The sequence below is a fragment of the Podarcis gaigeae genome (assembly GCF_964106915.1).
Source record: "Podarcis gaigeae genome assembly, chromosome: 13".
NCBI classification, from domain to species: Eukaryota; Metazoa; Chordata; class Lepidosauria; order Squamata; family Lacertidae; genus Podarcis; species Podarcis gaigeae.
In genome coordinates this window covers 54895623-54921708 of record NC_139689.1, presented here as the reverse complement: position 1 = coordinate 54921708, position 26086 = coordinate 54895623, and the positions used below count along the sequence as shown (strand labels likewise).

General features: G+C 47.4%; 2 protein-coding genes and 1 long non-coding RNA gene across 9 annotated transcripts in view; 2 read left to right on the top strand and 1 right to left on the bottom strand.

The window, feature by feature from the left end:
- CORO1C (coronin 1C) overlaps positions 1 to 14053 on the top strand; it is a 71539-nt gene extending 57486 nt beyond the window's left edge. For all 5 annotated transcript variants that reach the window (XM_083710098.1, XM_083710101.1, XM_083710099.1 and 2 more), the window contains exons 4-11: positions 2548 to 2677; positions 3801 to 3982; positions 4792 to 4911; positions 7316 to 7420; positions 9051 to 9196; positions 9962 to 10019; positions 10125 to 10370; positions 10961 to 14053. In XM_083710098.1, the coding sequence (XP_083566224.1) occupies positions 2548 to 2677; positions 3801 to 3982; positions 4792 to 4911; positions 7316 to 7420; positions 9051 to 9196; positions 9962 to 10019; positions 10125 to 10370; positions 10961 to 11080 (1107 nt within the window). In that variant the 3' untranslated portion in view covers positions 11081 to 14053. The remainder of the gene's footprint in view (positions 1 to 2547; positions 2678 to 3800; positions 3983 to 4791; positions 4912 to 7315; positions 7421 to 9050; positions 9197 to 9961; positions 10020 to 10124; positions 10371 to 10960) is intronic.
- On the bottom strand, positions 13634 to 14524 carry LOC310830396. Its single transcript, XR_014557655.1, has 2 exons — positions 14415 to 14524; positions 13634 to 14351 (listed from the first exon to the last, which is right to left on the bottom strand). It is a non-coding gene; the product is annotated as an uncharacterized lncRNA (long non-coding RNA).
- A 677-nt stretch (positions 14525 to 15201) lies between these two features.
- Positions 15202 to 24776, top strand: SELPLG (selectin P ligand). 3 transcript variants are annotated; one of them, XM_083710136.1, is made up of 3 exons: positions 15202 to 15373; positions 18827 to 19022; positions 21288 to 24776. In XM_083710136.1, exon 3 carries the CDS (start codon positions 21293 to 21295, stop codon positions 22853 to 22855), a length of 1563 nt encoding a protein of 520 aa, XP_083566262.1. In that variant the 5' UTR covers positions 15202 to 15373; positions 18827 to 19022; positions 21288 to 21292; the 3' UTR covers positions 22856 to 24776. The 3 variants fall into 3 exon arrangements, with proteins under 3 accessions (XP_083566262.1, XP_083566261.1, XP_083566260.1); XM_083710135.1 differs by having other exon boundaries at positions 15236 to 15373; positions 18824 to 19022; XM_083710134.1 differs by lacking the exons at positions 15202 to 15373; positions 18827 to 19022 and adding an exon at positions 18375 to 18826.
- The last annotated feature ends 1310 nt before the right edge of the window (positions 24777 to 26086 follow it).

Genomic DNA, 26086 nt, shown 5'->3' with positions numbered 1-26086 from the left:
TTTTATTTATAAGCAATTTTCTATGTGCCCTAGTCACATGAGTTTCTTGTAAACAAATCAAGTCCAATTGTTCTCTCTTCAAAATATGAAAGACCTCACGTCTTTTTCTGGGAAGGTTAAGTCCATTACAATTCCAGCTTAGAAATTGCAGAGCCATCTTGTTGTTTAATTAGTTGCTTCTCCAGTCGCTCCCTGCGGCTGTTCTTCTTCTGTCGATGGTTTAAGTCCAAATGACAAATTGCTTATCTCTACTTCCAGGGTCAATTCCACCGCTCCTTTCTGCAGGTCCTCCTCGTTTCTTTCCAAGAATTGCTCTTTATCTTGCACTGTTCTTATTTTAACTTTCTTTCCTTTATAGTTGAAAGACAAACCTTGTGGAAATTCCAACCTGAAAGGTAAATTGTTCTTTTTCAGCAAGTAAACCAGGTTCTTGTAGTAAGTTCTTGCCTCCAGGATGTATTTAGGGATGTCCTTGTAAATCTGCACAAAAGCATCTTCAATCTCTAAAGATCTCTGGTAATGTAAATTTAATATTTTATCTCTTTCTTCTTTAGATCTTAAGGTTATCAGACAATCCCTTGGAATCTTCCTATTTTGCCTCCTTCCCAATCTGAAGGCAGCTGTAATCTTAAATTCCTCTTCCTCTAAGTTTACCTGCCAGAATTCTGAAAATTCTTTTGTGAGAAAGTCCACTAGGTTGTCTTTTTCACTTTCAGGGACCAGTCTTAATCTCAAATTCCTCTCCTTCCTCTGCATCTCCCACAAAGACAAGGCCGCCTCATGTTCATCCAGCTTTTTACAGACTGGTACTAATTTATCCTGTGCAGTTTCTGCAGTAGTTTTAGCTTCCTCAGCAATTTTTCGAGTTGTGGCATTTTCTTCAATCAGTTTATTTATAGTTTCTGTATTAGATGTAATACTTTTGGTGTTTAAGTCCAATTTTTTAGAAAGTTCTGTCAACTGTTTGGTATTTTCTGAGCTCTGCTTTGTCAAAACTTCTAGAGATTCATTTATTTTAAGTAGTGCTTGTGTCACTGGATCCATAGGTATATTTGTCACTTTTTCCTGCCCAGTTGCACCTGTTGGCAGTGTACTTGATATTGAGCCCCTTTTCTTTTGTGCAGCTTTGGCTTTAGATCTTGTTGCTATCTCTTCTGCTGGGCCACTCATATCCCAAGGTCGTTCTCACAGGAGCAGCTTTTGTATGGAAAAATCCACTGACTTGTTTTTTTACAGTCTGTGTTATAAACATTCTATGGCCTTTAAAGGGGTGGGGTAATTGCTTTGCTTTGTTTTTGGTTTATTACATATTTTGTGTTCTCATTTTGTATGCTTACATCGTGAATCACCCTGTGATCTTCGGGATGGTGATGTAATAATAATAATAATAATAATAATAATAATAATAATATAATATTTGGCAGATGCAGGGAGGGTTGGGGCTCTCTTTAGACCTTCTTGAGAACATGCCACCCTCCCTTGGTTGCTGATGCCTCCTGGAGCACTGAATGCCATTTGTGATAATAAAACAAATAAGAAATTGAGTTTGGACATAAAAATTAAGTACTCCCCTTTGCCTTTTGTGCTCTCTTAGGCTAAGAAAGAAAAGCATTTACCATATTAGCCTGAATATAATACGCACTCACAAATCAGCTGCACCTTTAAAATTGAAGGAGGGAAAAGAAAAAAAGACAATACCCAGGCTGCTTCCTTGGGGGGGGGGCAGCACTGCTTTGCCAGTGGCCTTCCCCCTTCTTTCTGGCGGCTTGGGAGTGGCAGGTGGACAGTGTGCCATTGCCCTGCGCTCCCAGGCTGCTTCCTGGGGGCGGGGGGAGCCCCACCGCTTTGCTGGCGGCATAAGGTTGCGAATACAAGCTGCACTTTAACTTTTCACGGTTCAAATTTGGGAGGAAAGTGTGGCTTATAATTAGGCTAATACAGTAAAGTGGTTGCTCAGCATGGGATTGTCCTACTCACTTTCAGAAGCCCCTAAGTAAGATGAATGCATCCTCACTGTGAGTGTAGATGGGGCAGGTGGTAAAGCAGAGTGTTCAGTGCATGGGAGAGTCAGTTTGGTGTGTCACAGATATTGTGTAGGCCCTGTGTAGGTTGAGGGTGGACAAGAAATCGCCCAGCTCTAATCATGTACATTACAGGATAATGTTTCTTGGTCATCTGTGTGTAAAATTAGATAGCTACCCCGGTTGCACCTTGGCAAATGGTTCAGTCAGAATGGCTCCCTTTTGAAGAAGTTAGCTGACTTTTTGCCATGCCCTTCAGGTGATTTGCAGGGAACACATCTCTGGAAGAATGACTCAAACTACAGAAAGAAATCCTGAGCTGTTTGCTTGCCAGCTGGGAGGCCTCTGGCTAGTCAAGCAGCCAGCAGAGGCATCATGGCTTCTGAAATGGAGCTGGCACTTCATCTGAATGCCAGCTTGGCAAATCTCCAGCTAGCTATGGTTTTGTCCACCTTTTGGAAAGTGACAATATTCCAGTAACCATGGTTCCTTCCACCCCACCCTTCTTCTTTTTTCATTTTTGCAGGTCTGGCAGATCCCAGAGAATGGGCTTACGCTGCCCCTGACAGAGCCTGTGGTCATCTTGGAAGGCCATTCCAAAAGGGTGGGCATTGTGGCCTGGCACCCCACTGCGCACAATGTGCTGCTAAGTGCAGGTAGGCTCTGGATCCCTGAGGAACAAAAGGAATTGGCTTCTCCCAGCTGACTGGCCTTTAGCTCTTGCAGAGCCAGAGAAACCTCTCCCAAAGCCACGGATGGAAGTGTTCCTGTGGTTAAGAAAGGAGGCAAGGCCATACTCTGCTCACATGACCAGTTGGGCAAGATCCGCTTCCTGGAGGGTTTGGCCTTCCTTTCCCCCCTGTGTCATGTGTCACAGCTACTTCTTTTGAAAACCTACATTACCTTTCTAGTTTTCTTGCTCTTCACCAGGAGGTTTGCTCACTCTGCTCTATTTCCTAGTAAATTTCTAATCTGCATTAAGTTTTCCTAAAGCTGCTTATACTTTTGGAGTAAGTATTCCTGTTTCCCCCCTCCCCTTTTCTTTTGACTCTAAACTAGCACCTATGAAAAGGCACCGTGCTTCCCCCCCAAATCTGTGCCAAACCTTGACTTTCAGATATGGAGTTTGGGGTGTTATTTTTAGATGCATCACTGAACTCAGTGTGCAGGGTCAGTGATATTGGGGGGGGGGGAAGGATAGAAAACCATTAATGTCCTAATTTATTGGAAAATGGTTCTCCATATCCTAAGTGCTGAACCAATCTAGGTTGGCCCTTTGCAAGCTAGTAACTGGTTTGCTTGATGAAGAATTCTTTGAGTCTTGAAAGCCTGCATTCTCTTATGTTGGCAAAGTTAAGGTTTCCTGTCTGTGTGTTAAATAGAGACTTAAACTACTGACTTTCTTGTTTGAATTAAAATGTCTCTCTGCCCACAGATGCGACCCCACAAGGCAACTAACACCCAAGAGGTGAAATAAAAAAGCAGTGAAATTGTCACAAAGAAATACAGCACAGCTGAAATATTAAAAGGAGAATAATATCAGTTTTTCTCTGGTGCTTGAACAGAGAGGGGTCAGAGGACCTTCTTGGGGTAGAAAGCTCCATCGTGTTCTCCTTCCTTTTTTTCCCTGGGTGGCAAAGCTGGAGCGCCCTTGAGGCTCCTTTTAGAGAGTGCTGGCTGAAAGGATTTTCATACCTCAGGGAAGCGGAAAATATGAACAGGTAACCCTTAAAACATGCACAGGTAACGGGCTTTTATTTCTTAATTGCCTTTCTTCAGGCTGCGATAATGTTATCATCATCTGGAACGTGGGGACAGGTGAGCCCCTCATAAATCTGGACGACATGCATCAAGACATGATTTACAACGTGAGCTGGAATCGGAATGGCAGCCTCATCTGCACAGCATCCAAGGACAAGAAGATCCGAGTGATTGACCCCAGGAAACAAGAAATTGTTGCAGTGAGTATGTGCTGTATGTAGCCCAGTAGACCTGAAGGAGTGTCTCCACCCCCATTGTCCAGCCTGGACATGGAGGTCCAGCTCCAAGGGCCTTCTGGAGGTTCCGTCCCTGCAAGAAGTGAGGTTACAGGGAACCAGGCAGAGGGCCTTCTTTGTGGTGGCACCCGCCCTGTGGAACACCCTCCCAGCAGATGTCAAGAAAATAAACTACTGTCTGACTTTAGAAGACACCTGAAGGCAGCCCTGTTTAGGGAAGTTTTTAATGCTTGATGTTTTATCGCTTTTTAAATACTCTGTTGGGAGCCGCCCAGAGTGGCTGGGGAAATAATAATAATAATAATAATAATAATAATAATAATAATAATTGGCAAGTGGTGGTTTGTCAAGGAAGCTGTGCTGCTTATCCTCCCCCGTGCCCCCGGCACCTTCCCTCACTTAAAGCCAAGTTCATTGTGCACTGGGAAGCTATTCATATTTCTATACTTAGGCCCTTTTCTTCCCAAAACTCAAGGCACCGTTGTGCCACTTGTGGCTTCATCAGCATTTGGGGATTGGGTTTTATGTTCTGTTGTGTACATAATGCTTATGCATTCGTGCTTTGTCTGCTCATGCAGATTGGGGGTTGAAGGCTAGACATCATGAGTGGAGGGTGAATCCTTCCATTTGTAAGTACATTCATCTTTTTTTTGGTTTCAGATGCCCTCACAGCTTGCTTTGCAAGTTTCATTGGGGACGTTAGGAGATAATATCAGTGACTGTTGCTACCATTTCCCTCTCTTTCCTCTCTTGCTTCTCCTCCCCCAAACCAGGAGAAAGAGAAAGCTCATGAGGGAGCCCGACCCATAAGAGCCATCTTCCTCTCGGATGGGAACGTCTTCACCACGGGCTTCAGCCGGATGAGTGAAAGGCAGCTTGCGCTCTGGAACCCTGTAAGTGCTTTAGCTGCTATCAAACATTGCCATAGAGCTCAGCAAACAACAACAACACCCTATTCCAGGGGTAGGCAACCTAAGGACCGTGGGCTGGATGTGGCCCAATTGCCTTCTCAATCCGGCCTGCGGATGGTCCGGGAATCAGTGTGTTTTTACATGAGTAGAATGTGTGCTTTTATTTAAAATGCATCTCTGGGTTATTTGTGGGGCATAGGAATTTGTTCATTTTTTCTCCCAAAATATAGTCCGGCCCACAACATGGTCTGATGGACGGTGGACCAGCCCACGGCTGAAAAAGGTTGCTGACACCTGCAGCCCATCCTGCCCACAAACGTGTTCACTCTGCAACTCTGTCTTGATGCTTCAGATGTTCCCTTAGGAAACAAACTTTTAAGTTAGAATCCTAGCATTGTAGAGTTGGAAGGGACCTAAAGGGTTAATTTACTTAAAAGGTAAAGGTAAAGGTACCCCTGCCCGTACGGGCCAGTCTTGACAGACTCTGGGGTTGTGCGCCCATCTTACTCAAGAGGCCAGGGGCCAGCGCTGTCCGGAGACACTTCCGGGTCATGTGGCCAGCATGACAAAGCTGCATCTGGCGAGCCAGAGCCGCACACGGAAACGCCGTTTACCTTCCCGCTAGAAAGCGGTCCCTATTTATCTACTTGCACCCGGAGGTGCTTTCGAACTGCTAGGTTGGCAGGCACTGGGACCGAGCAGCGGGAGCGCACCCCGCCGCAGGGATTCGAACCGCCGACCTTTCGATCGGCAAGTCCTAGGCGCTGAGGCTTTAACCCACAGCGCCACCTGCGTCCCTTAATTTACTTACTTTTATTTAATTCTGCAACTCCCTTTTACAGCCCAGGCCCTTCGCACCTCAGGACAGAGGCAGGCAATAGGGTCTTTTTAGATAATTTGGTCAGGGTGGCTGTCTACCAGCTCCACCTGGTACGCAGGCTGGGACCCTACCTGCCCGCGGACTGTCTCACCAGAGTGGTGCATGCTCTAGTTATCTCCCGCTTGGACTACTGCAATGCACTCTATGTGGGGCTACCTTTGAAGGTGACCCGGAAACTGCACTTAATCCCACAGGAGGGCTTTGTGCCTAGTGCCCCCATCCCCACAAATTCGGGGGTGGTATAGGGCACAGCAGGCAAGGGCAGCCCCCCCCCATCCTGGGGGGAGTTAGGGAGGCTAATTACTCCCATCATAGCCTCCAAATTACCGTATTTTTCGCCCTATAGGACACACTTTTCCCCCTCCAAAAATGTAGGGGAAATGTGTGTGCGTCCTATGGGGCGAATGCAGGCTTTCGCTGAAGCCTGGAGAGCGAGGGGGGTCGGTGTGCACCGACCCCTCTCCCTCTCCAGGCTTCAGGAAGCTATCCGCAAGCCGTGGGAGCCTGCGGGAGTTCCCCCCGGGCTCCCCCGGCTTGCGCAGAGCTGCCTGCATCCCGAAGCCCTGGCGCGCTGAGCGGTTGCGCCGGGGCTTCGGGTAGCTCTGCACAAGCCACAGGAGGGCTCCCCCGGCTTGCGCAGCGCTGCCTCTTATCCCGAAGCCCCGGCGCGCTCAGCAGTCGCGCGGGGCTTCGGGTAGCTCTGCGCAAGCCGCGGGAGGGATCCCACGGCTTGCGGAGAGCAGCCTGTTCTGAGGGCTGGGGTCGGGGGAAGCTCGGGCTTCCCCCGCCCCAGCCTCGCGCCTTGGGGGGAAATAATTTTTTTTTCTTTATTTCCCCCCCAAAAAACTAGGTGCGCCTTATGGGCCGGTGCGCCCTATGGGGGGGGGGGGGAAATATGGTACCTCGTGTGGGTCGGAGAGATGTTATTGTCAGCCATCTTCCGATGCGCCCCCTAGTGGCCCCCCAGCTCCGAGGGCCTTCTGACGGTTCCCTTACTGCGAGAAATGAGGTTACAGGGAACCAGACAGAGGGCCTTCTTGGTGGTGGCGCCCGCCCTGTGGAACGCCCTCCCATCAGATGTCAATGAAATAAGCAGCTATCTTATTTTTAAAAGACATCTGAAGGCAGCCCTGTTTAGGGAAGTTTTTAATATTTAATGCTGTATTGCGATTGGGAACCGCCGAGAGTGGCTGGGGTAACTCAGCCAGATGGGCGGGGTATAAATAATAAATTACTACTATTATTATAATATTATTATTAGTATATGGCTTAATCTGAAACTCATTGCAACAAACTATATCAAACACCAAAATGCTCTGGAAGATGAGATCTGTCACATGCAAAAAGTGTGACAACTGCAGCAAATTGTAGTTATCAGATATTGTGCATTAAATTTTATTTTGGTGTTTGCTCTCCGGGCAGCCAGCAACATCAATGTCATTCTGACTAGCAGGGTCACCAGAGTCCATGTCTTCCAAATGTAAGATGCCGTTCTTCTCTCTGCAGAAAAGCATGGAAGAGCCCATTGCCCTCCATGAAATGGACACCAGCAATGGTGTGTTGCTACCCTTCTATGACCCAGACACCAACATCATTTACTTATGTGGAAAGGTAGGTCATGGCTGCTGTGCTGAAGAGAATGGTTGTCTGAGAAAAGCAGCCCTTTTGTGGCATTTCAGTGCTGCCTGCAAAGGTTGTCCTGGCTCTACTCCATCTCCTTATTCTTGCTCCCCCCGCCCCCCGCTCTAGAGCGTGTGGGTTCATGTGTGTATGGGTATAAAGAGAATGCAGAACTTCACATCATAAGCGACACGTGATATATACCAAAGGAGAGAACAAACCAACTCCACTTCTTCTTAAGAGTTTTCAAATCATTTGTTTGCAAGTCCCTCAGGACCACTAGTCTGTCATAGGAATTTAGATACTATACATATTTGTTTAGTTATTTACAAATATTTATACCTTATATTTACAAATATTTATAAATATAAATCCCAGAGTGACTAACAATTAAGCAACAGAAAACAGTAATGATCACATTTAAAATGGCAAAACCTAACATGAAACATTGAAACCACTCCATTCCCATACAGCTAAGATAAATCAGAGCATCTGAATAGCCCGAGCAAGAAGAGGTCTTCTTGACCCTGGGAAGACGACTCCTCTCTGTGGAATAAATTCCAAATATTAGACCTCTTTGATGGTGCCCCATCTCTGGTCACTCCTCACGTGTCAGTGGTGGCTTCCCCAGCCCAGTGTTTTTAGCAGCTGATGCTATGGAATTTAGGCTGCCCTCAAGATATGGTGTGCACCACCCAGGGCTTCGCAATGGTTTCGTGGCCCCCTCTCAATCTATGGCTTAGGCATTTTAAAAAACCACAGGGTCACTGTTAAGTTTCACATGTGGTTTGAGAATCATTCTTTTTCTCACCTTGGATTTTGGGGGGTGAGGTGAGATTGGTGCAGCATTGCATCCCATGTTATTTTGGTGGAGTCCTGAAAGGATAATCAGAACAGTCTGCGCAGGCTGCAGGTTTGACACCTGTTAGACTGATAAGTTGAGAATTTTGTCAGGCAGAATTAACTGAACAATGTGCTGTCGTCCATTGTGTGTGTGTGTGGGGGGTGTGATTCTTGATTCTGCAGCCTTATATGTGAGGCTTTATGAAATCTTGAACATGCCGTAGGAAAAAAACACTACCTGCCCTCGTGTTTAAAAACTGCTTTGGGGCTATATGAAGGAGCCCAAGGACTGTGGCTAATGGTGAGGCTGCAGGGGGAGAGTGAAGCTTTTCTCCTCCTTTCCTAATGCCAGCCCTCTAGTTAGCAGGTTTGGGAGAGGCAGAAGAAAGACCTGCTTTGCAAAACACCCAACTAAATTATGGAATTTTTAGATACAGTCAAGCCACGCTAACGCTTTGTTCAAAGGCATTGTGCCACTTTGTATCCCCGTTGGTGGGGAGGGGGCCGCGGTGGGGAAAGGCTCATTGCTTGTAGGCTTCTGGCTACCACTGTGGGCAGCAGCAGGGTGGATGCGCAGGCCTGTGCCTTGGTCCTGAGGCTGTTTCACGTGTCAGTAGACATAATTCACACTGGAGGCTTCATGAATGTGCTAGAGACACCAGGTGTCTGAAGGGTGGGCGTGTTGTACAAGGAGTGGTCTGGGAGGACACACCTCCTCACCCCGCGAGCAGGATTCCTGGCCCGTAGTCACTTGCTTGCCCTCCCCAATTTCTTCCAGGGCGACAGCAGCATTCGCTACTTTGAGATCACAGATGAGTCGCCCTATGTGCACTACCTCAACACCTTCAGCAGCAAAGAGCCGCAGAGAGGGATGGGCTTCATGCCGAAGAGGGGCTTGGATGTGAACAAGTGCGAGATAGCAAGGTAACGAGAGGCCGGGAAGAGTGCCAGCAACCCCGACTGCAGCCCCGGGATCTCTGGCTTGGCACCCTAACATTCTGGGTCACAGGTCCACCACTTGGCGCTATACAATCTGAAGTGTTTCAGAGGATGTAGGGATGGAAGATTTTGTAAAGGAAGTGATGTCTCAAGGCATGCTGGATGTCAGGGTAACTTGTCTACATCAGAAGAATAATCTGTTTAAAAGAAGAAATTGACAAATAAAGCAAGCCAGGTGGCATTCCCCTTGTCATAGCCCCAAATCCTGACACTTCTAGGATCTCATCGGTCAGCAGCAAAATACTTTCCTGAAATGCATGTTGTGGCTTCCAAAATTGGGAAGAAAAATCTACCCAACCTCAGGATTTTCTTAAGAATGGAAAGTCCTTTTGGTTTCAGCTGCTCTTTTGAGGTCCTTTGAAGGCCTAGAGAGGAAGAAAATTGGGCCATGCCTTAGCTTTGAGTTGAGTTGACTTTTAAAAAGGACAAGGAATCAGTAGCTGCCGCTCACACTGGCTATATATTCCCTCCAGCGTGGGAGGCAGTGTGCCTCTGAAGGCTAAAGGGAAGAGTGCTTGTGGCTTCCCACAGGCATCTGTCTGGTTGGTCAGACAGGATATTGATCTTAGAGGGGCCAGACTCAGAGCCAGATGAGCGCCGCAACCCCTTAATCACCTTTGACTGGACTTAACCGTGCAGGGGTCCTTTACCTTTACCTCTACCTCTACATGTGCCTCTTTTCTTTCAAAGGTTCTTCAAACTGCATGAGCGAAAGTGCGAGCCCATTATCATGACTGTCCCTCGGAAGGTGAGTCTTTGCGTTGTTTCAGATGTGTGAGCGTCTTGCAGGCCCTTTCACAGCACAGTTACTGATGTGGCCGTTGTATCTCCCCCCCCCCCCTCCCTTTTGCAGTCTGACCTTTTCCAGGATGATCTCTATCCTGACACGGCTGGTCCAGAGGCTTCCCTGGAAGCGGAGGAGTGGTTTGATGGAAAGAATGCCGACCCCGTCCTTATCTCATTGAAGCACGGATACATTCCTGGCAAAAACAGGGATCTCAAGGTGGTCAAGAAGAACATACTAGACAACAAGCTGGCAGCAAATAAGAAAAGCGATCTCATCAGTGCCCCCAAAAAAGCAGCGGACACCTCAAACACCGTGAGTAAAAAAAATAACTTCTTAGCTTTCAGTGTATGGAGTCTGAAATAGACTCATTTCCCCACTTGCATTAGATTATTGAGAAATTTGGAGCAGGAATTGCCTCTCCAGGCTCGCTCAGCATGCCCTGCTGGCTTGGCCTTCCTGTGGAATGCAGGTTTACATAAGCAGGCTTCTTTATTGGGATGGGCACTTAAAAGCAGAAGCGGCCTTTGGGGCAAAACCCAGCTCCCTGCCCCTTCTCTCGTTCAGTGGAGAGCCCATTCTGGGCACGGACCAGATTCCAGGTTCAGTTAGTGGCAGAGGATGGGAAAGACCTCTGCCTGAGACATTGGGCAGCCACTGCCAGTCAGAGCAGGCAGTCTAAGGCTAGATAGTGCAATGGTCCAGCCTGGAATATGGCAGCTTCCTGTGCTCTGCTTCTTCTCGTGGGGTTAGATCAATGTTCTTGCAATCCAGCCTTCTTGCTGTGTGAACAAATTGCATGTGTTGGTAGTGTTCCACTCTATTTCTACGTGGGATTTCTTCCTCCCATTATTATTCTAGTATTCACTGTTTTCCATTTCTGTCTCTCTTTCTCACTGTTGTAGCAAAACGAAGCCAAATTGGATGAAATTTTGAAAGAGCTCAAATCTCTAAAAGGCACCATCACCCACCAAGACGAGCGCATTTCCAAGTTAGAACAGCAGATGGCGAAGATTGCAGTCTGAGAGCCCAGCAGCTGGGGGACTGGGGAGGGAAGGAAGGAAGCAGAACTCAAGCTGTGAGCCGACTGCAGGATGGGGGCTGGGGGGAGTCACTGCCATTTGGGGGGGCGTTCATTTTCCAAAGCTGCCCCCGCACGACCACCTTGGGCGATTTCCAGTCAAGACTTTCTCCTCCCAAATTCACAAGCGCCAGCTGAAGCCAATTTGAAGCCAAACCTTTTTAGTGATTTTTTTTTTATTTCCTGATGTTCTTGGTGACTGTGTGGCCATTTCAAAACTGCTGCTGTTGTGACCTGTTTCCTCTCATTGATCTGAAAGCCAATCATTCCACCTCTCCAGTGAGGAGCCAATCTGTCAGACTTCCTAGGATTCAGGACCAAAATTACGTCGTTTTTTTTAAAAAAAATCCTTTTAGAAATTCCTTTTTTTAAAAAAACTTTAAAGTCATGATTTCCCCCCTTTTTTATTTTGCAGTATTTTTGCATTTTAATCTAAAGGAACATTGCTTTGTGTGTATATGTGCCATTCAGAGAACAAAGGATTTTTGTGTAAGCCTTTTAATCTTTGAAGAGTTGAAGTGGTGGGTCCACTGCCATGTCTGAAAGATCCAACCTTGAAAATAATTTCAGCTCTCTGACCTCTTACAAATGCATCCCAAACCCCTGATATCCATTCTTCTCCTCTCCCCTCCATACCATCACAGGGACTGAATGCTTTTTCCAAGGCTGAGTATTGAAGTCTGTGTTGCCATTATTCAAACTTACATTGTGCTTCTGGTTTAATCTTAATAGTGTCAAAACCTGGCATGTCGTGGTGGTTGCTAATTTTGGGTCCAGGTTTCCCTTCCAATATTTGTTCTATTTATCATCTATATATAAAGTTTTAAGAATGACAGACAACCAACCATTAAGTTGTGCAAGCAGCTGAGTTGCTCTCTGGGAATATTCTCTGCTCTTCTTTCCATCCTCTGTGTCTAGAACTTTCATAGTTGGGTCCTGCCAGGGTTTCCTCGTTCTTGCCACTAAGGTCTTCTGAAATGAATTGTGTGTGTGTGTTTTTAAGTACAGTATCTACCCTGTCCCTTGAGGATTTTCAGTCCAAATTTGATTGTCCCAGGACACCCCCTTGATCTCGGTGGTGCAGGGCAACCACTCCTTGATTGTCGCAGTGCCTTGGAGGCAGACAGGGAGTCAGTCTGAGCAGCTCAGTCAATGCCTGGGAAGAGCATTGGACTGGAGGAACCAGCCCAGGTAGGGATCCTTTTGGCTCCCTGGATCACCCGATTGATCTCTGTTAGGTTGAAAGCTGCACTTGCCACCTCCAGGCTGCCTTTAGTGAAGATGAAGCCCACAAGCTGCTCCAGTGAGCAAGTTCCAAGACAATCTGCCATAATCTCTTGCAACATCAGCTGCAGCCAAGTTCCGTCGCTAGTAAACAAGAGCTGCAGGATTCTCCCCCACCCCTCAAAGGCGTTTCTTAGCATTGGCACATAAATAGCCCCTGGCATACGGCTCACTTGCTCCAGGGTGGCCTCAGGCTGCTCACAAAGGGCATGAACCACAGCAGAAGGGGCCACGTCTCTCTTCGTATGAGTTCCTCAGCTGTTTTTGGTTGTGAGAATCTGAAGTGGGTCTTTCTGGCTTGGATGGATGAGGTCTTCTGCCCTTCCTTCTCTCTCCTCCTGCCACCCCACAGGGAACGTGAGGCTTTTTCATACCCAACAGGCATGGTCACATACTAGGGGCAAAGCTGGATGCTGCTGCCAAACACGCCCAGAGCCAGTATGCATCCATGGCTGTGTCACCGTGATGCTTTGTGCTGCAGCACTTTAAAGCATCACTTCAAGAGGGGACTGTGCTGGATTTGCTTTGGCTAGTCAGGATTATTCACACTGTCCTCTCGCCCCCATGGCTTCCGAGTTTTGCAGGTGTGCTGAGAGCATCTGGCACCTGGGAAAACCCAGCATCTTGCAAAAGTGGTGTGGGCCAATGGATCCGTTTGGAAGCCTCTTTCTTTTAAAAACTTTTGAGTTCTGCATACTTTTCTTTTTCTTTATTTAAAACACACACCACACTCTCTACCCACCTGGTCTAAAGAACTGCCTTTAGGCATGGCGGTCCTGCACAGCTTCACCTGGGATCAAAATGTCTCTTTTCTGTCAGTAGTTGAAGATAGAATGTCTTAAGGTGGACCCCCCCAATTGCATGTTCAAACCTCTCAGAACAAGAATGTTGTGGTCTGGGGAAGATATTTCATGCCTGGGGTGGGAAATTATGCCACGGGGAACTGCGGAGTTAACTCTCGCTGCAAATGTGCTGTTGGGGCGATGGATGTGCGTTGTTGAACAGGATCAGGTGGTCAGATGTGTGTGAAAGAAGCACCAGGGCAATTGTGGCAAATACTGTGTCGGTGGAAGTCTGTAGTTGAGGCAGTTCTGAGGTAAGTGGATGTTTGGGGTGTTTTGCGCTCGGTGGCTGGTGAGGAGGTGTGAATTTTCAGAAGGAATAAGGGAACTCGCTCCCCGGCCCAAGGGTTATTACCTTGTCCGTCTGTAAATGTTGCTTCAGTCTTATGTCCTGGAGACCTTTTTGTTTTTAAATTGGTGAGGAGGAGAGATGAGCTTTTTCTTTCCAAACGCCAGGTGTCGTCCCCTCCCAGTTTCCTACTTCCCTCTGCCCACAGCAGCGCTGGCTTTCCTGTGTGCGCTTTTCTCTCCTTTTATTTCTGAAGGGAGGGGCGTGAGAAGGGCCTCCTTGGATGTGTAGCTTGTCTTTATTTAAAGGATCTGGTGATGCCTAACCAGACTCGGAAGGAGTCAGTGCCTGCAGCTTCTTGCGAGCTGTGACATTCCCCCCACGAGACCCAGCAAAAGGTATTCAGGAGATGCGCTCTTATAGAGTGTCCAAAGTGTTCTGTCCAAATAGTTGCTTCCAATTTCAGAGATTAAAAAAAAACCATTGATTACAAAAACCCAAACCGTGTTGCGTTCTGTGGTCGTCTTTTATTTTCCTCCGAAAGAGCCCAAGCTTGGGCTTCACCCCACATGTCATGCTGGAAGTAGACATTATGGCTCCTGCAGGGCTAACACAGAACACCAGAAGAGCCCCACTGGATCAGACCACATCCATCATCCTGTTTGCCAGAAGCCTCTAGGAAGCTCACAAGCAGAACATGAGGGGAGCAGCCTTCTCTCACTCACAACCCACAGCAACTAGCATGAAGGGATAGACTTCCTCTGAACCTGGAGGTTCCATCTTTCTACCCGTCCTTAGTGCTCTGATGGTGTTTCCTGCTTGGCAGGGGGTTGGACTCGATGGCCCTTGTGGTCTCTTCCAACTCTATGATTCTATGATTCTAGCCTAAGACAAGCCCCTCATGCTGCCTCTTCCAGCAACATTGGACAACACCATTGTACTGTGTGCAGCCTTCACATTCTGGTCCCGAGCTGTGGGGGTGTAGAAACTTGGAAATAAAAAGTCCACATTTTGTACTTGGAAGTTACCAGAGGTAAGGAGAGGTGGTTGCTTTCAGTTTGCAGTCGTGTGCGCTCCATAACCCTCAGCATTTGGTCCCAAATTCACAGAACCAGTCACTGGGCATTGAGAAAGGTGGTGCTTGGTTTAGAACTGGGTTGTGGAGCCTGAGACCCGCTGTGTGTGGACAGGCCACATCTCCCACCATCTCTGCCTGTGGCTCATGTGGGGAGCCTGAGAGCATTTGGAAGGCCACAGGTGGCATAGCCCTGGTTGTCAAGGTCCGTAACTCAGGCAATCAATCTTAGAATTACAGAAGTGTGGCAGTTAGGGTCTCAACTGGGCCAAACATCATCGAACCCATAAAAACCTGTTGCCTCTTCTCTAGAAAACAAGCACTACAGAGCAGAACACAGCATCATTTGGCTATTGATTTGTTTAAAGAACGTTCATCTCTATCTTCCAGCAGAAAAAGTTTCACACAGCAGCTTGTGAATCACACACAAAAGCCACATTCTCTCAACAGGCAAACTGCTGACCATTTCAGAGGGAGCCACCAGTGTGGCACTGCCCTGAGAGCAAGAGATATGGGGGCTGGCCCAGGAGTGAGATCCCTCCCACCCCCCACATCTTTCGCATCATCTATTTGCATAAATAAGACAGGAAGTGGCATCAAAAGAGCTTGTGAAATAAATTCCTTTAAGTCCTACAGAAGATGCCTCCCTGAAAAACAGTGGCTGTGGAAATGCAAGAGCAGAGGGGGATGACGCATTGCTATTGGGGAACAATGTCTTCCTCATTATCTATTAAACAATCAGGCCTGGTGAGTTTACCAATCATAACGTGTACTAGGGCTGGGTGATAGCAGCTTTTCAATGTTGTGGTATATCACCAGCCAAACATCACGGTCTGGCGATACACCGCAATGTTGAAAAAACAAGCTGCATGGACCTCAGCCTGCCAGGCGCTGGGTGAAATTGCTGCAGCTCTCACCGCAGGAGCTGAGGCGGTTTTGCCCCGTGCCTAGCGGGCTGGGACAAGGCAGCTTGTTTGTACAGCTCAGCTGGGGCGCGGGAGGGCTCCCCATTCCCTGCAGAGCCATCCCCGGTGCTCTCCCCGCTTGCGCAGGAGCCAGGGCCGGGGATCCCTTAGCTCAGTGGTGGCGAACCTTTTAGAGATCAAGTGCCAAGACCGCAACCCAAAACCCACTTATTTATTGCAAAGTGCCAACACAGCAAATTAACATGGAATTTACAGCAAAATCTTGGCCCCGCAGGTTAGGGAACCGAGGGGAATTTTGTGGGGTGCTGTGAAATGGTGAGTTTTGATGAACAAACCTTGGAGGAGAAACCTTGTAAAGTTGACCTTAATAGTGAAATCGCCCAGGTGGGGCTTTTGTGATGCATCAGCTGGAGTAGCCTCAGGTGAGGGTCAGACGCCTCGTAAAGCCCAAAGTATATAACAGGCCTTCATCCTGGGGACCGCAGTGGGGGGTGGGGGTGGGAGCAGCTGCCCACTTTGCCACCCCCCAGTAATGGCCCTGCTGGGGCAATTGTGACCGTGCCCACCCTGGCACGTCACCATAGGTTTGCCACCACCGCTTTAGCTGCTTGGCTGAGTGGAGTGGCAGCCACACACTCCTCAGCCCAGCAGCTTAAAGATGCAGAGGAAGGAACAAGGTGTATCAGCACCTTGCCAGCGCAGCTTTTTCCTCCCTCTGCGAGTGGGATGGCGGCTTCACTGGGCAATATATTGCTTGTGAAATCGCCACTGCTCCTGAGTCCCTCTGCTAGCAGCGCCGGTGAAAGAAGTCTACCTAAGATAAGGTATACCAAAGGGTACCTCTATTAGAATTGTCCATTAGTTATTACATCCATTAATTTCAGCAGGCTAATGTTGGGCACTACCCGATGTGCTAAAAATTTAGGTACACCAAAGCAATATTGAAATACGCTCATCAAGACAATGAAAGCAAGTAGCCAATCAAAAGTAATAAATGAATAGCAAAGAACTTACCCACATGATACTGACATAAAAACCTTTCATGAACTCCATATAAAAGATCCAAAGTTCAATATCCTCCCTTCTCTCTCCCCATCTCTCTTCTCCAACCTCATCTTGTCCGTAACATTAGTGTCTCACATCAAATATAACTGATCTGTAGAAAGGACTCTATGCATTGAAAGCAGAGACACTGTATGTACTTTTGTTACCCAAGAAAATCTTTAATAAAAACAATTTAAAACAACAACAAAAAGCAGACACAAGCAGCAATCCATGTGTGGAAGTTGCTTTTATTAAGGTGGAAAGCTATGTCCTGCTGCACAGTGAGGTCTGCAGGTGTCAATTAACATCAAGTTTGCAGCAGCAATCCTGCAACTTAACGGTTGCCTATGAAACCCGGCCAAGAGAGGCTCTCCCTGGTCCAACAGAAGCCCTCTCTGCCCCTGCAGTGCCCGATTAAATGCCTTTGCCAAGCTGCCTCCCTTCAGGCGTTTTAGTTTAGAGAAGAGGCAAGTAAGAGGTGATGTGGAAAAAGTTTACAAAATGCTGCCTGTCACAGAGGAAGCGGAGAGAGAAGAGTTTTTCTCCCTCTCTCACGACAGTAGAACTCTCTGGAGCATCCGATGAAGCTGAATGCTGAAAGATTTGGGACACATAAAATGAAGTCCTCCTTTACGCAGCACAAAGGGAAACTATGGAGCTCCCCCAGGAGGCAGAGATGACCACCAATTTGGATGTCTTTAAAAAGGGATTTGATGAATTCATGGTGGAGGAGAGGGCTATCAATGGCTACCAGCCATGAAGGCTTTTCTCTGCCTCCCCAGTTGAGGCAGCCAGGCTTCTGAATCCCAGTTGCTGAAGCAGCAGCAGGAGACAGTTGCTTTTGTGCTGCTTGCGACTTTCCCACAGGGAATCGGGTGAGAACAGGATGCTGGACTGGATGGTCCCCTGGCCTGATCCAGCAGGTGCTTACATTCTGGTATTCTAATAAGAGGACTGGGCCTTGCTGCGCTTCAAGCCCTCATGTGGACATAACCCTGGTCTGCCACGAACCACTGCAGCACCCTGGCCAGTTGAGCAAAAGACAAAGTATAGGGAGCTCCTTGGGTGAGACTTGTTGCACAAGTGTAGGGAGTTTCGTGACAGCATTTCATGCAACACTACAGAAAGCCCTCATGCCTGAAGACAGAGGGCTGTATCCAAGGTTAAGCCTCCTCAGAACAGATCTGTTGAAATAAAAGGGCATAAATAACTTTGGTCTGTTCATTTGAGTGGGCCTACTCTGAGTAAAAGTTAGTTGGAAACACCCTCCAAGATATACTATGTCACAGCCCAAGTGAGACTGACTAATGGTCTTCTACCAGAGTTTCCAACTTTTCCAGATTTCTTACTTGGTATTGCAGGAGATAAACTTTCTTTTTGGAGCAGATATATGTCAGCTGGATCAATTTCACCTGGCTGCACATGACACCAGCCCCCTGCCTTGGGGTGCCACCAAGTAAACTCTCATTGGGCTGCCTCGTCCCTGCTGGGATACTGCCGGGACGATCAGGGTCTCCCATGGAACAGCATCAGTCAGTCAGCGACACGAGCCTCAGAGACGTTCCAAGACCCGGGCACACTCTGTCATCAGAGTGTGTAAAGCACCTCACAGTAGAAGAGGCGCAGAGAGAGATGTGCAAGCAAAACATACAGCATTTTATACAGCATAGCTCAGGAACATAAGAAAACATGTCTGCTTGCCTCTGTGTCCAGCAAAGCAGCAGTAACACAAAAGCAACATACAAGGGAAGTTCCCAGCAGACAGTGCTGGACGTAAACAGGCATGTGATACACAGCAGTCATGCCTGACCCTTTTAAGGTGGAAGGGGACTGTATCCTAACAGTCCCTAGTAGATTTCCCTTTGAAGTTGGAAATGAGCGGAAGGGACATCACTTGGTAGTGGAACAATCACAGGCCAGTTTTTATATTAAAACAAATAAGTAAATGTAAATGAGTCCTGAACTGTCCCCTTCCACCCTTTCTCTTGAGGAGGCAAACGCAGAAGGTCCTTAAAGAAAAGCCCGGCATCCAGAGGCCTGGTCTTCTTCAGGGTCCCCAGGCAGAGCAAATGTAGGGCCCATAGCCCCACCTCCAGCTGTTGCACACTGCCCCCCCCCCAAAGAAGAGGAAGCAGCATCATGTGTGTTCTCCAAAACCACCACAACTCTTCCGATTTCGCCTCTTTCTCGTACTGCCTCACGGAAGGTTTCCTGTTTTGCCCCACAGCAGGTAAGACAAATGGATGTGTGCGCATGGAAGTGGGCGGTTGCTTTTCTCTTTTTTGGAGCCTGAAGCCACAGACATTTGCCAAGTTCGGTCCCTTTCGCACCCAGTGCATGTCCTGTCTGTGCAACTGCCGTCTCCCCTGGCTCTGTGGACTAAGGAAGCTGCCTCCCTCTCTTCACTGGACTGTTCTGCGTTCGGGGTATGTATATTTTGGGGTGGGGTGATGAAGTTGTATTTGGGGGTCACAAGAAAGAGGGTGGCCCAAAGCTGAACTACGGAGCAGCTTGTTTTGAGGAGATGTCCAAACCCAGAGGGACCAGGAAGTGCCTCACTCAGAGATTCAGCCTCCGGGCTGACAGTAACTCATATGGTCTACTCTTTGACTTTCCCCTGGACAATGCTTGCTCTTAAAGATTAACAAAACAGAACAAAATCCCACTGGCAGAGTTTGAGTGCATTTCAACAGTAGACTGACAGAAAGTAAAATGAAGCACTTGAAACACTTTATCTAGATGTGTATAATAGGGTGAAATGAAATAAAAGTAGCATAGAATAAAATAAAATGGGCAGCAACATCTTCAAACTTATAGACATGTCATAAATTCCAAAGAGGAGAATTACAGAAAGTCTCTGAGGTCAGTTGCTGGTGAGTTTTGCTTGCTGCAACAACTTGGCCACACTGAAGGTTATAGATGCATTTTGACTTGAAAGTAGTAAAATGACATCAAAAGCATCTGATTCTCCTGGCATATTTGATAAATGGGTTCAATGAAGATTATGTATAGATTTCAGTAGAAAGAGCCGTACAAGAGGACACAAGTCGCCAGTTTGACCTCTCCAGGGGGGCGCTTGAGTTCATGGAAGGGGATTTCTAAGTAAACCCAATTTAAATGCAGGGAGCAGAATTTATTGACATTCATCCTTGTCTGCCTGCTTCTTCCCCTCCTCCACCAGCCTTGGTGTCAATTCAAGATTGCAGGGGGTCCCTGAGGGCAGGCAGGCTCCTCACGCATCTTCTTCATGCAGGAGGAGTGCGATACGATAATCTTTATTGTCATTGTCCCATACAGAACGAAATTGAAAAAATCTACATCAGACATTCACTGTACATTGGACATAAGTAATTTATTTCCCAATCTGGCCTCCCTTAACCTTAAAAAACCATAAACAACCACCACCCAGCAACCATTTCGCTTTAGGGCTGGGCTCAGTTGCAAGAGAAAAATACGTAAGCATTTGTGGTTTGCTTGCTGCCCTTCCTGAAAGCGCTTTAGTGTGTATTAATTGACACAGGAAATGGGCAAGAGACTGCTCTGCTTCTAGACATGCACAAACTTTCATTCCTGCTTTGGGCATCCCAGCTAATTCAGGTTTCAGGTGCTACAAAGCCTCATGGCATCTCAAAGCCTAACAGATTTGCAGTGGCAGCAACTCATGATGTGCTTGCATTTAAGCTTGTGTTGCAGAGTGGCTGCAGCCCATGCGCTGGCAAACTCGAGGCTGGATTGCTACAATATGCTCTATGTGGTGCTGCCCTTGGGGCAGGTGCAGACTGCAGTGGCCAGATTGCAGATGGGGCACCTGGCCTGCAACACGTGATGCCACGCTGAGAAGAGTTTGCATGGGAGACATGATGGAAACATCTTAATTGTCTGAAGCGAAATGATTAAGAGAATTGAAAAATGCCCCCCACTTATGCTGTTCTCTCCAGAGAGACTTGCCTGACCCTGAATCTACTGCTGGTTGGCACTGGGCACCAGGGGCCATTTCATTTCCTTAATTTTAACCCTTTCAGTCCTTTAATAATATTAGTGTTATGTTCTGAAGTTCTCACCCTGGGCCAGCAGGGGGATACTGTAGATAGTTATGCAAATGAAGGATCGAAAAGTGACGTTCAGTGATTGGATAGTTCTGTATGCAAATGAAGGATCTAAAAGTGACGTTCAGTAATTGGATAGTTTTAGAAAATGGCAACAGTTGCATTGTTCTGGAGCTCTATATAAGCAGGCTGACTGAGCTCCTCAGCCTAGTTCTGTTCTGGCATCTGAATAAAGAAGAGCTATTTAAAGAATCGCTGTGCCGTCTGACATGTTCGCCCACAACTTAACAGTTAGGATTGATGCTTGCTCTTCCCCTCGGCTCTTGTGAGTTGGCTGCCATGTATTGATATCAGATCTTTTCCCCCCACCTCTACTTTCTCCCAGGATAGGGCAGAAGGGTGGGTTATTAAATGTTACAAACAAATTAAAAAGTAGCCAAGACAGACAATGCTCTGCCTGAACCTTTAGAAGAGGGACAAAGACCCCTCAATAACAGCCCCAAATGGCACCCCTGTTGCCCCCAATACTTAACCAAGAGTCTCTTGTGGCAGCCATTTTGAGATGTAAGGTGGAGGGAGGGGGGGTTGAGACTTGTGGACAAATATTAATATGTGTATTTGGCTCCCTTTCTCCACCCACCCCAGGTAAAATGGCTCCCGTCTGGCTCTCCCTCTGGGTGGTTCTCTGGAGTCTCCTCACAGCTGGCAGTTTCAGGCTCCCAACCTTAGGACTCCTTATGCAAGATGGCGCTGCTGTTGAGGATGTGGAGTCATACAACCTCCCTGCCAACGCAGGCTCTCAGTTCGCTTCCCCAGGACAGTGGGTGTGGAAGAGAGCAGGAGATGATGGCCAGGAATCCCCTCAGTTACCTTGCGGAAAGAAGGATGGTAGCTGTAAGAACTCTCCTGCGGCCCCTGCAGAACAAGCCAGGAAAAGTCTCACAGTCGCAGAGGCTGCAGCAGAGAGTTCTACATCTCCTGGGGAAAATTACAGTGGTGCCACTGCTGAAGTGCCTACTAATGCCACAACAACTCTAGATACATTTGGGAAAGTATCCACAGAAGTTGGCACCACCAAAGAAGTAACCCATTTAAGTACCACAAAGAGTTCTCGTGCTCCAGTGCCCCGTGTCCGCCGTCTTGCTCTCACAGTGGGCAAAACTGTATCACAATCTATGCCTACTGAGACAGAAAAGGTTGCTACTGCCCTCCAAGAAACGATGGTTTTAGGGGTCCCTGAGAAACCGCTGGTTGGAGCAACAAGCTCTCAGTCCATGGTGGTCAGTTCAGATGTTTCCACAGCGAAATTGAGGCAAGCTGTTGGCACAACCAAGCCTTCCTTCATAGCAAAGGGAAAGGTGAAATTTCCTCAGTCAACAGCCAAGCCAAGCTCCACCACCGATTGGCCATTGTTGGATGATGTGACAAGCTCTCAGTCCATGGTGGCCAATTCAGATGTTTCCACAGTGACATTGAGGCAAGCTGTTGGCACAACCAGGCCTTCCTTCATAGCAAAGGGAAAGGTGAAATTTCCTCACTCAACAGCCAAGCCAAGCCCCACCACTGATTGGCCATTGTTGGATGACGTGACAAGCTCTCAGTCCATGGTGGTCAGTTCAGATGTTTCCACAGCGAAGTTGAGGCAAGCCGTTGGCACAGCCAAGCCTTCCTTCATAGCAAAGGGAAAGGTGAAATTTCCTCACTCGACTGAGAAGCCAAGCCCCACCACCGATTGGCCATTGTTGGATGATGTGACAAGTTCTCAGTCCATGGTGGCCAGTTCAGATGTTTCCACAGCGAAGTTGAGGCAAGCCGTTGGCACAACCAGGCCTTCCTTCATAGCAAAGGTTACTATCTCAGCCACCATCACCACCACCAAGGAGAAGCCCCGCTCAGTGACATCTCTCAGTGGCACCACCATCTTGGTAGGGAAGTGTTTACTGTGGATCTTCATCCTGGCCCTCATTGCTGGCATTTTCATAGTGGCCACTGGTGTCTTCGCGACCATGCTCTGGCGCCAGAAACGGGCCTACAAAATGAATGATCGCAACCACACAGAGATGGTGTGTATCTCATCCCTGCTAGCTGCTGAAGAAGCAGAGGAGGCCAGAGGGAGGCACCCCAGGGTGAAAAGGGTAAAGATGCTTGGGGAGAATGGATCAGAGGTGGATATGGACAACTTGACTCTGAACAGCTTCTTGCCGGAGCATTAATATGGTTCTCTGGTTCTTTCTAGAAACTCCTCACGTTCACCAGAGTTGTGTTTTACAATGCGAAGCACTTTCATGCCAGATCTACTCCATCCAGAACTATCTTTAAAATATATGTTGTCCTACACTCATGACACATCTCTCAGTGGTGAGCAGTTCAACAGTTGAAGCACTTAGCAAAGTCTAGTTTCTTTTGAAGGAGACCACTGTCCGGAATTTCCCTGACACATCAGGGATTCGTCTGTAGAAAGTAGCGGAATTTTAAAAAATTGGTTGGCAACCCATATGGGAAGTGGGGTTGGCAATAAAAAGAAGATGCTCATTTTCACTTTTTGTAACATGGCAGCCCTAATTTACAACGATGTGGTGGCACGGATTTTGCACTCACACAGAAAACCAAGACCCCTCCTCTCAAAGCAGATCTCCAGGGAGACTGCCAGTCGCCTAGCAGAGCCCAAAACGTGACTTTTTATTTCTCTGACTCAAAACTGCCAGTTACATTTAAACAGGTGAGGAAAGTTCTGTCCCCCTCCTCTAATTTACATTTTTCTCTTCAGAAGATGATCCTATATCCAGAAACAACAGGGCCAGCCCCAGACATTATCTTGCCTGAGAGAAAGGAGCCGCTGCCAACCTCCTTATTCCCCAAACAGCAGCAAGAGGAGCAGAGAATTTAATCTTAGTCTCACCTGGGCAAGGAGGCCACATCCTCTGCCACACCTGAAAGGAGCTAGTTGGGGCAGGAGAGCAGGCTGTGGGGCACACTGTGTCCCCACCAACATCTCTCACTGCCTGAGGCTGCTTCTTCACCTGGCCCAAAGAAGCCACGAACGAATTATTGACTTCCCCCGGCAACCTATCACTTGCAGTTTACCTAAGAAAAGGATGTGCCAGGCAGGATAAGGCTTCTGACCCGCCACCTGTCTAAGTCATGCACTTTGATGAACAAGTACTATTTTCTTTTGTTTCAGGTTTGCTAGTCATAGGGCGGGGGGGGTGGGTGGGTAGAGGATGCTGGGCTCCCACTGCTGACCATTTGATTCAGTCACCCATCTGATATAGGAAGATTTCTGCAGACATTTAGCCCACCCCCAACTTTCATGTCCACATTTTTTAAACCATACTGCTACAAACACACAATTTGTTTTTTACTAAACCAAAAATGTTAGGATTATCAACAAGCACAAATAATGTGGGATTGCAGACAAGGAAATAAACAGTGCAAATACTGTTTGCACTTGGAAAAGATTTGAAGCCGTTTCCAATCAGCGCATGTCCTGCAGGAGCAATCCTGTGAGTTTTCATTTCACAAAAGTGTGTCTTCTGCAAACCTCTCTGACTGCTGTATGGCATTCTTAGGGACAGTCTAATCCTGGGGCACCCAAGCCAAGCACCCATGACGCACAGCTGAAATCAGATGTTTATCCCCCTGGGGAGGGCTGCTCCCTCCATGTGATTCACCCACCGCAGGCTGAAATGTGAGTGAGCTCTAACTCTGCCGATAAACAGCAGCATGCCAAAGGATTGTGCTAAGAAGCACTATTTTGCAGAGAGGGGATCAAGCAGAGAGAATTTGCCAGCCATGCCAGACTATGGGTTTTGCTCTCCCTCTTGCCCTTACTGGAGAGAAGGAGCCCCGGCCCCCTTGGCTCCCCACAGATGGACTACTTTGATCTTGTGAAGTTTCAGCTGTAAATCTGGGAGTGAAACATACAGGAAGGCAAGGATAGTGTCACATTAATGAAATCTAGAGAAAGCTAAGTCCGTTTATTTCCTGTGGTGTTTTGGTGTGTTTACAACCTAGTATTTCTTTGGACTTCTTGAATGAATTTTGAATGTGTTTGGGGTCTGGCTGTGGGTCCTAAAGATAATGTGTATTTCAAATGATGAAATATATTGAAATACAGAAGTGGCTCTAAGTTCATGCATAAGGCGTTTTGGTTTTTTGGTGTTCTCAATATTGGGGGTTCCTTTCCTTTCTAAGTTCACATTTCCTGAGGCATGCTTTAGAAATGCCTGCAGATGAGAGATCCAAAATTAGAAAATACATCCTTTAATAAAATGCAGTCAGGATGCACCGTCTGTCTGGCCAAATATATTGTTACAAAAGTCAGGTGCTTGCCCCTCTCTCTGCCAAGCGGTGTCAAGAGCCCAGGGGTCCCAGGCACCGCCACAGGGTCTGTGTCCCTTTGGAAAATAGAAAAGGCGGCGACTATCTGGCTTTAAGAAATATGATTTATTCACCTATCTACACCTTCAGTCTGCATGGAGAGAGTCCAGATCTTACGACATGCTCGTTGCAAGAGGCAGGAACGTAGGCAACCTGCAGCTAGCACCCTCCAAAGATGGATCTCAGCTCTTCTCTCTCCTCCTTCTTCCAAGAAACTCCTTGCCCTCTGTCCATACCCCAGGGCAGGAAGAAAGACGTTCTCTTGCACGGAATGGCTCTCTATGGTTCCCTTAATGGCCCTGGCTTGGGCAGGCTACCCAGGAATTCTGCTGCAATTTATATTTCTCCCTTCCCATCCCTAATTATCACAATCCTAGAATTCATTAATTCATTCATTAACCCCCAAAAAACTATACCATATATATATATACAATCTGGATCCTATTCTGGAGTTCATGGGTGTCAAAGACCGCAGTGTGCTAGAACGGGGTAGGCAACCTAAGGCCCGGGGGCCAAATCTGGCCCAATTGCCTTCTCAATCTGGCCCGCGGATGGTCCGGGAATCAGCATGCTTTTACATGAGTAGAATGTGTGCTTTTATTTAAAATGCATCTCTGGGTTATTTGTGGGGCACAGGAATTCTTTCATTTCCCCCCCAAAAATATAGTCCAGCCCACCACATGGTCTGAGGGACGGTGGACCAGCCCACGGCTGAAAAAGGTTGCTGACCTCTGTGCTAGAAACTAAAATCTGTTAAAAAAACAAAAACGACCCCCCCCCCCATTGCTCAGGAGTTAAAGATACAAGTCTAGAGAATCCTAGTTTTCAGCTCCACCACAGTGGGATTTCACTCTACCTTAGCAGGGGACTTTTTAAGGGCCACAGGAAGCCAGAAACCTTGATTAAATCCCAATTTTGGGGAGGGAATAAAAAAGAAAAGAAAAAGAAAAGAAAAAAAAAAGATTAATATATAGTTCCACACAGAAGAGACAAAACTAGTGGGGTATTCAGCTTAGAATTAGAAAAAGTAGACTTAGCTATCTGGTTGAACCCAGTTCAGGTTC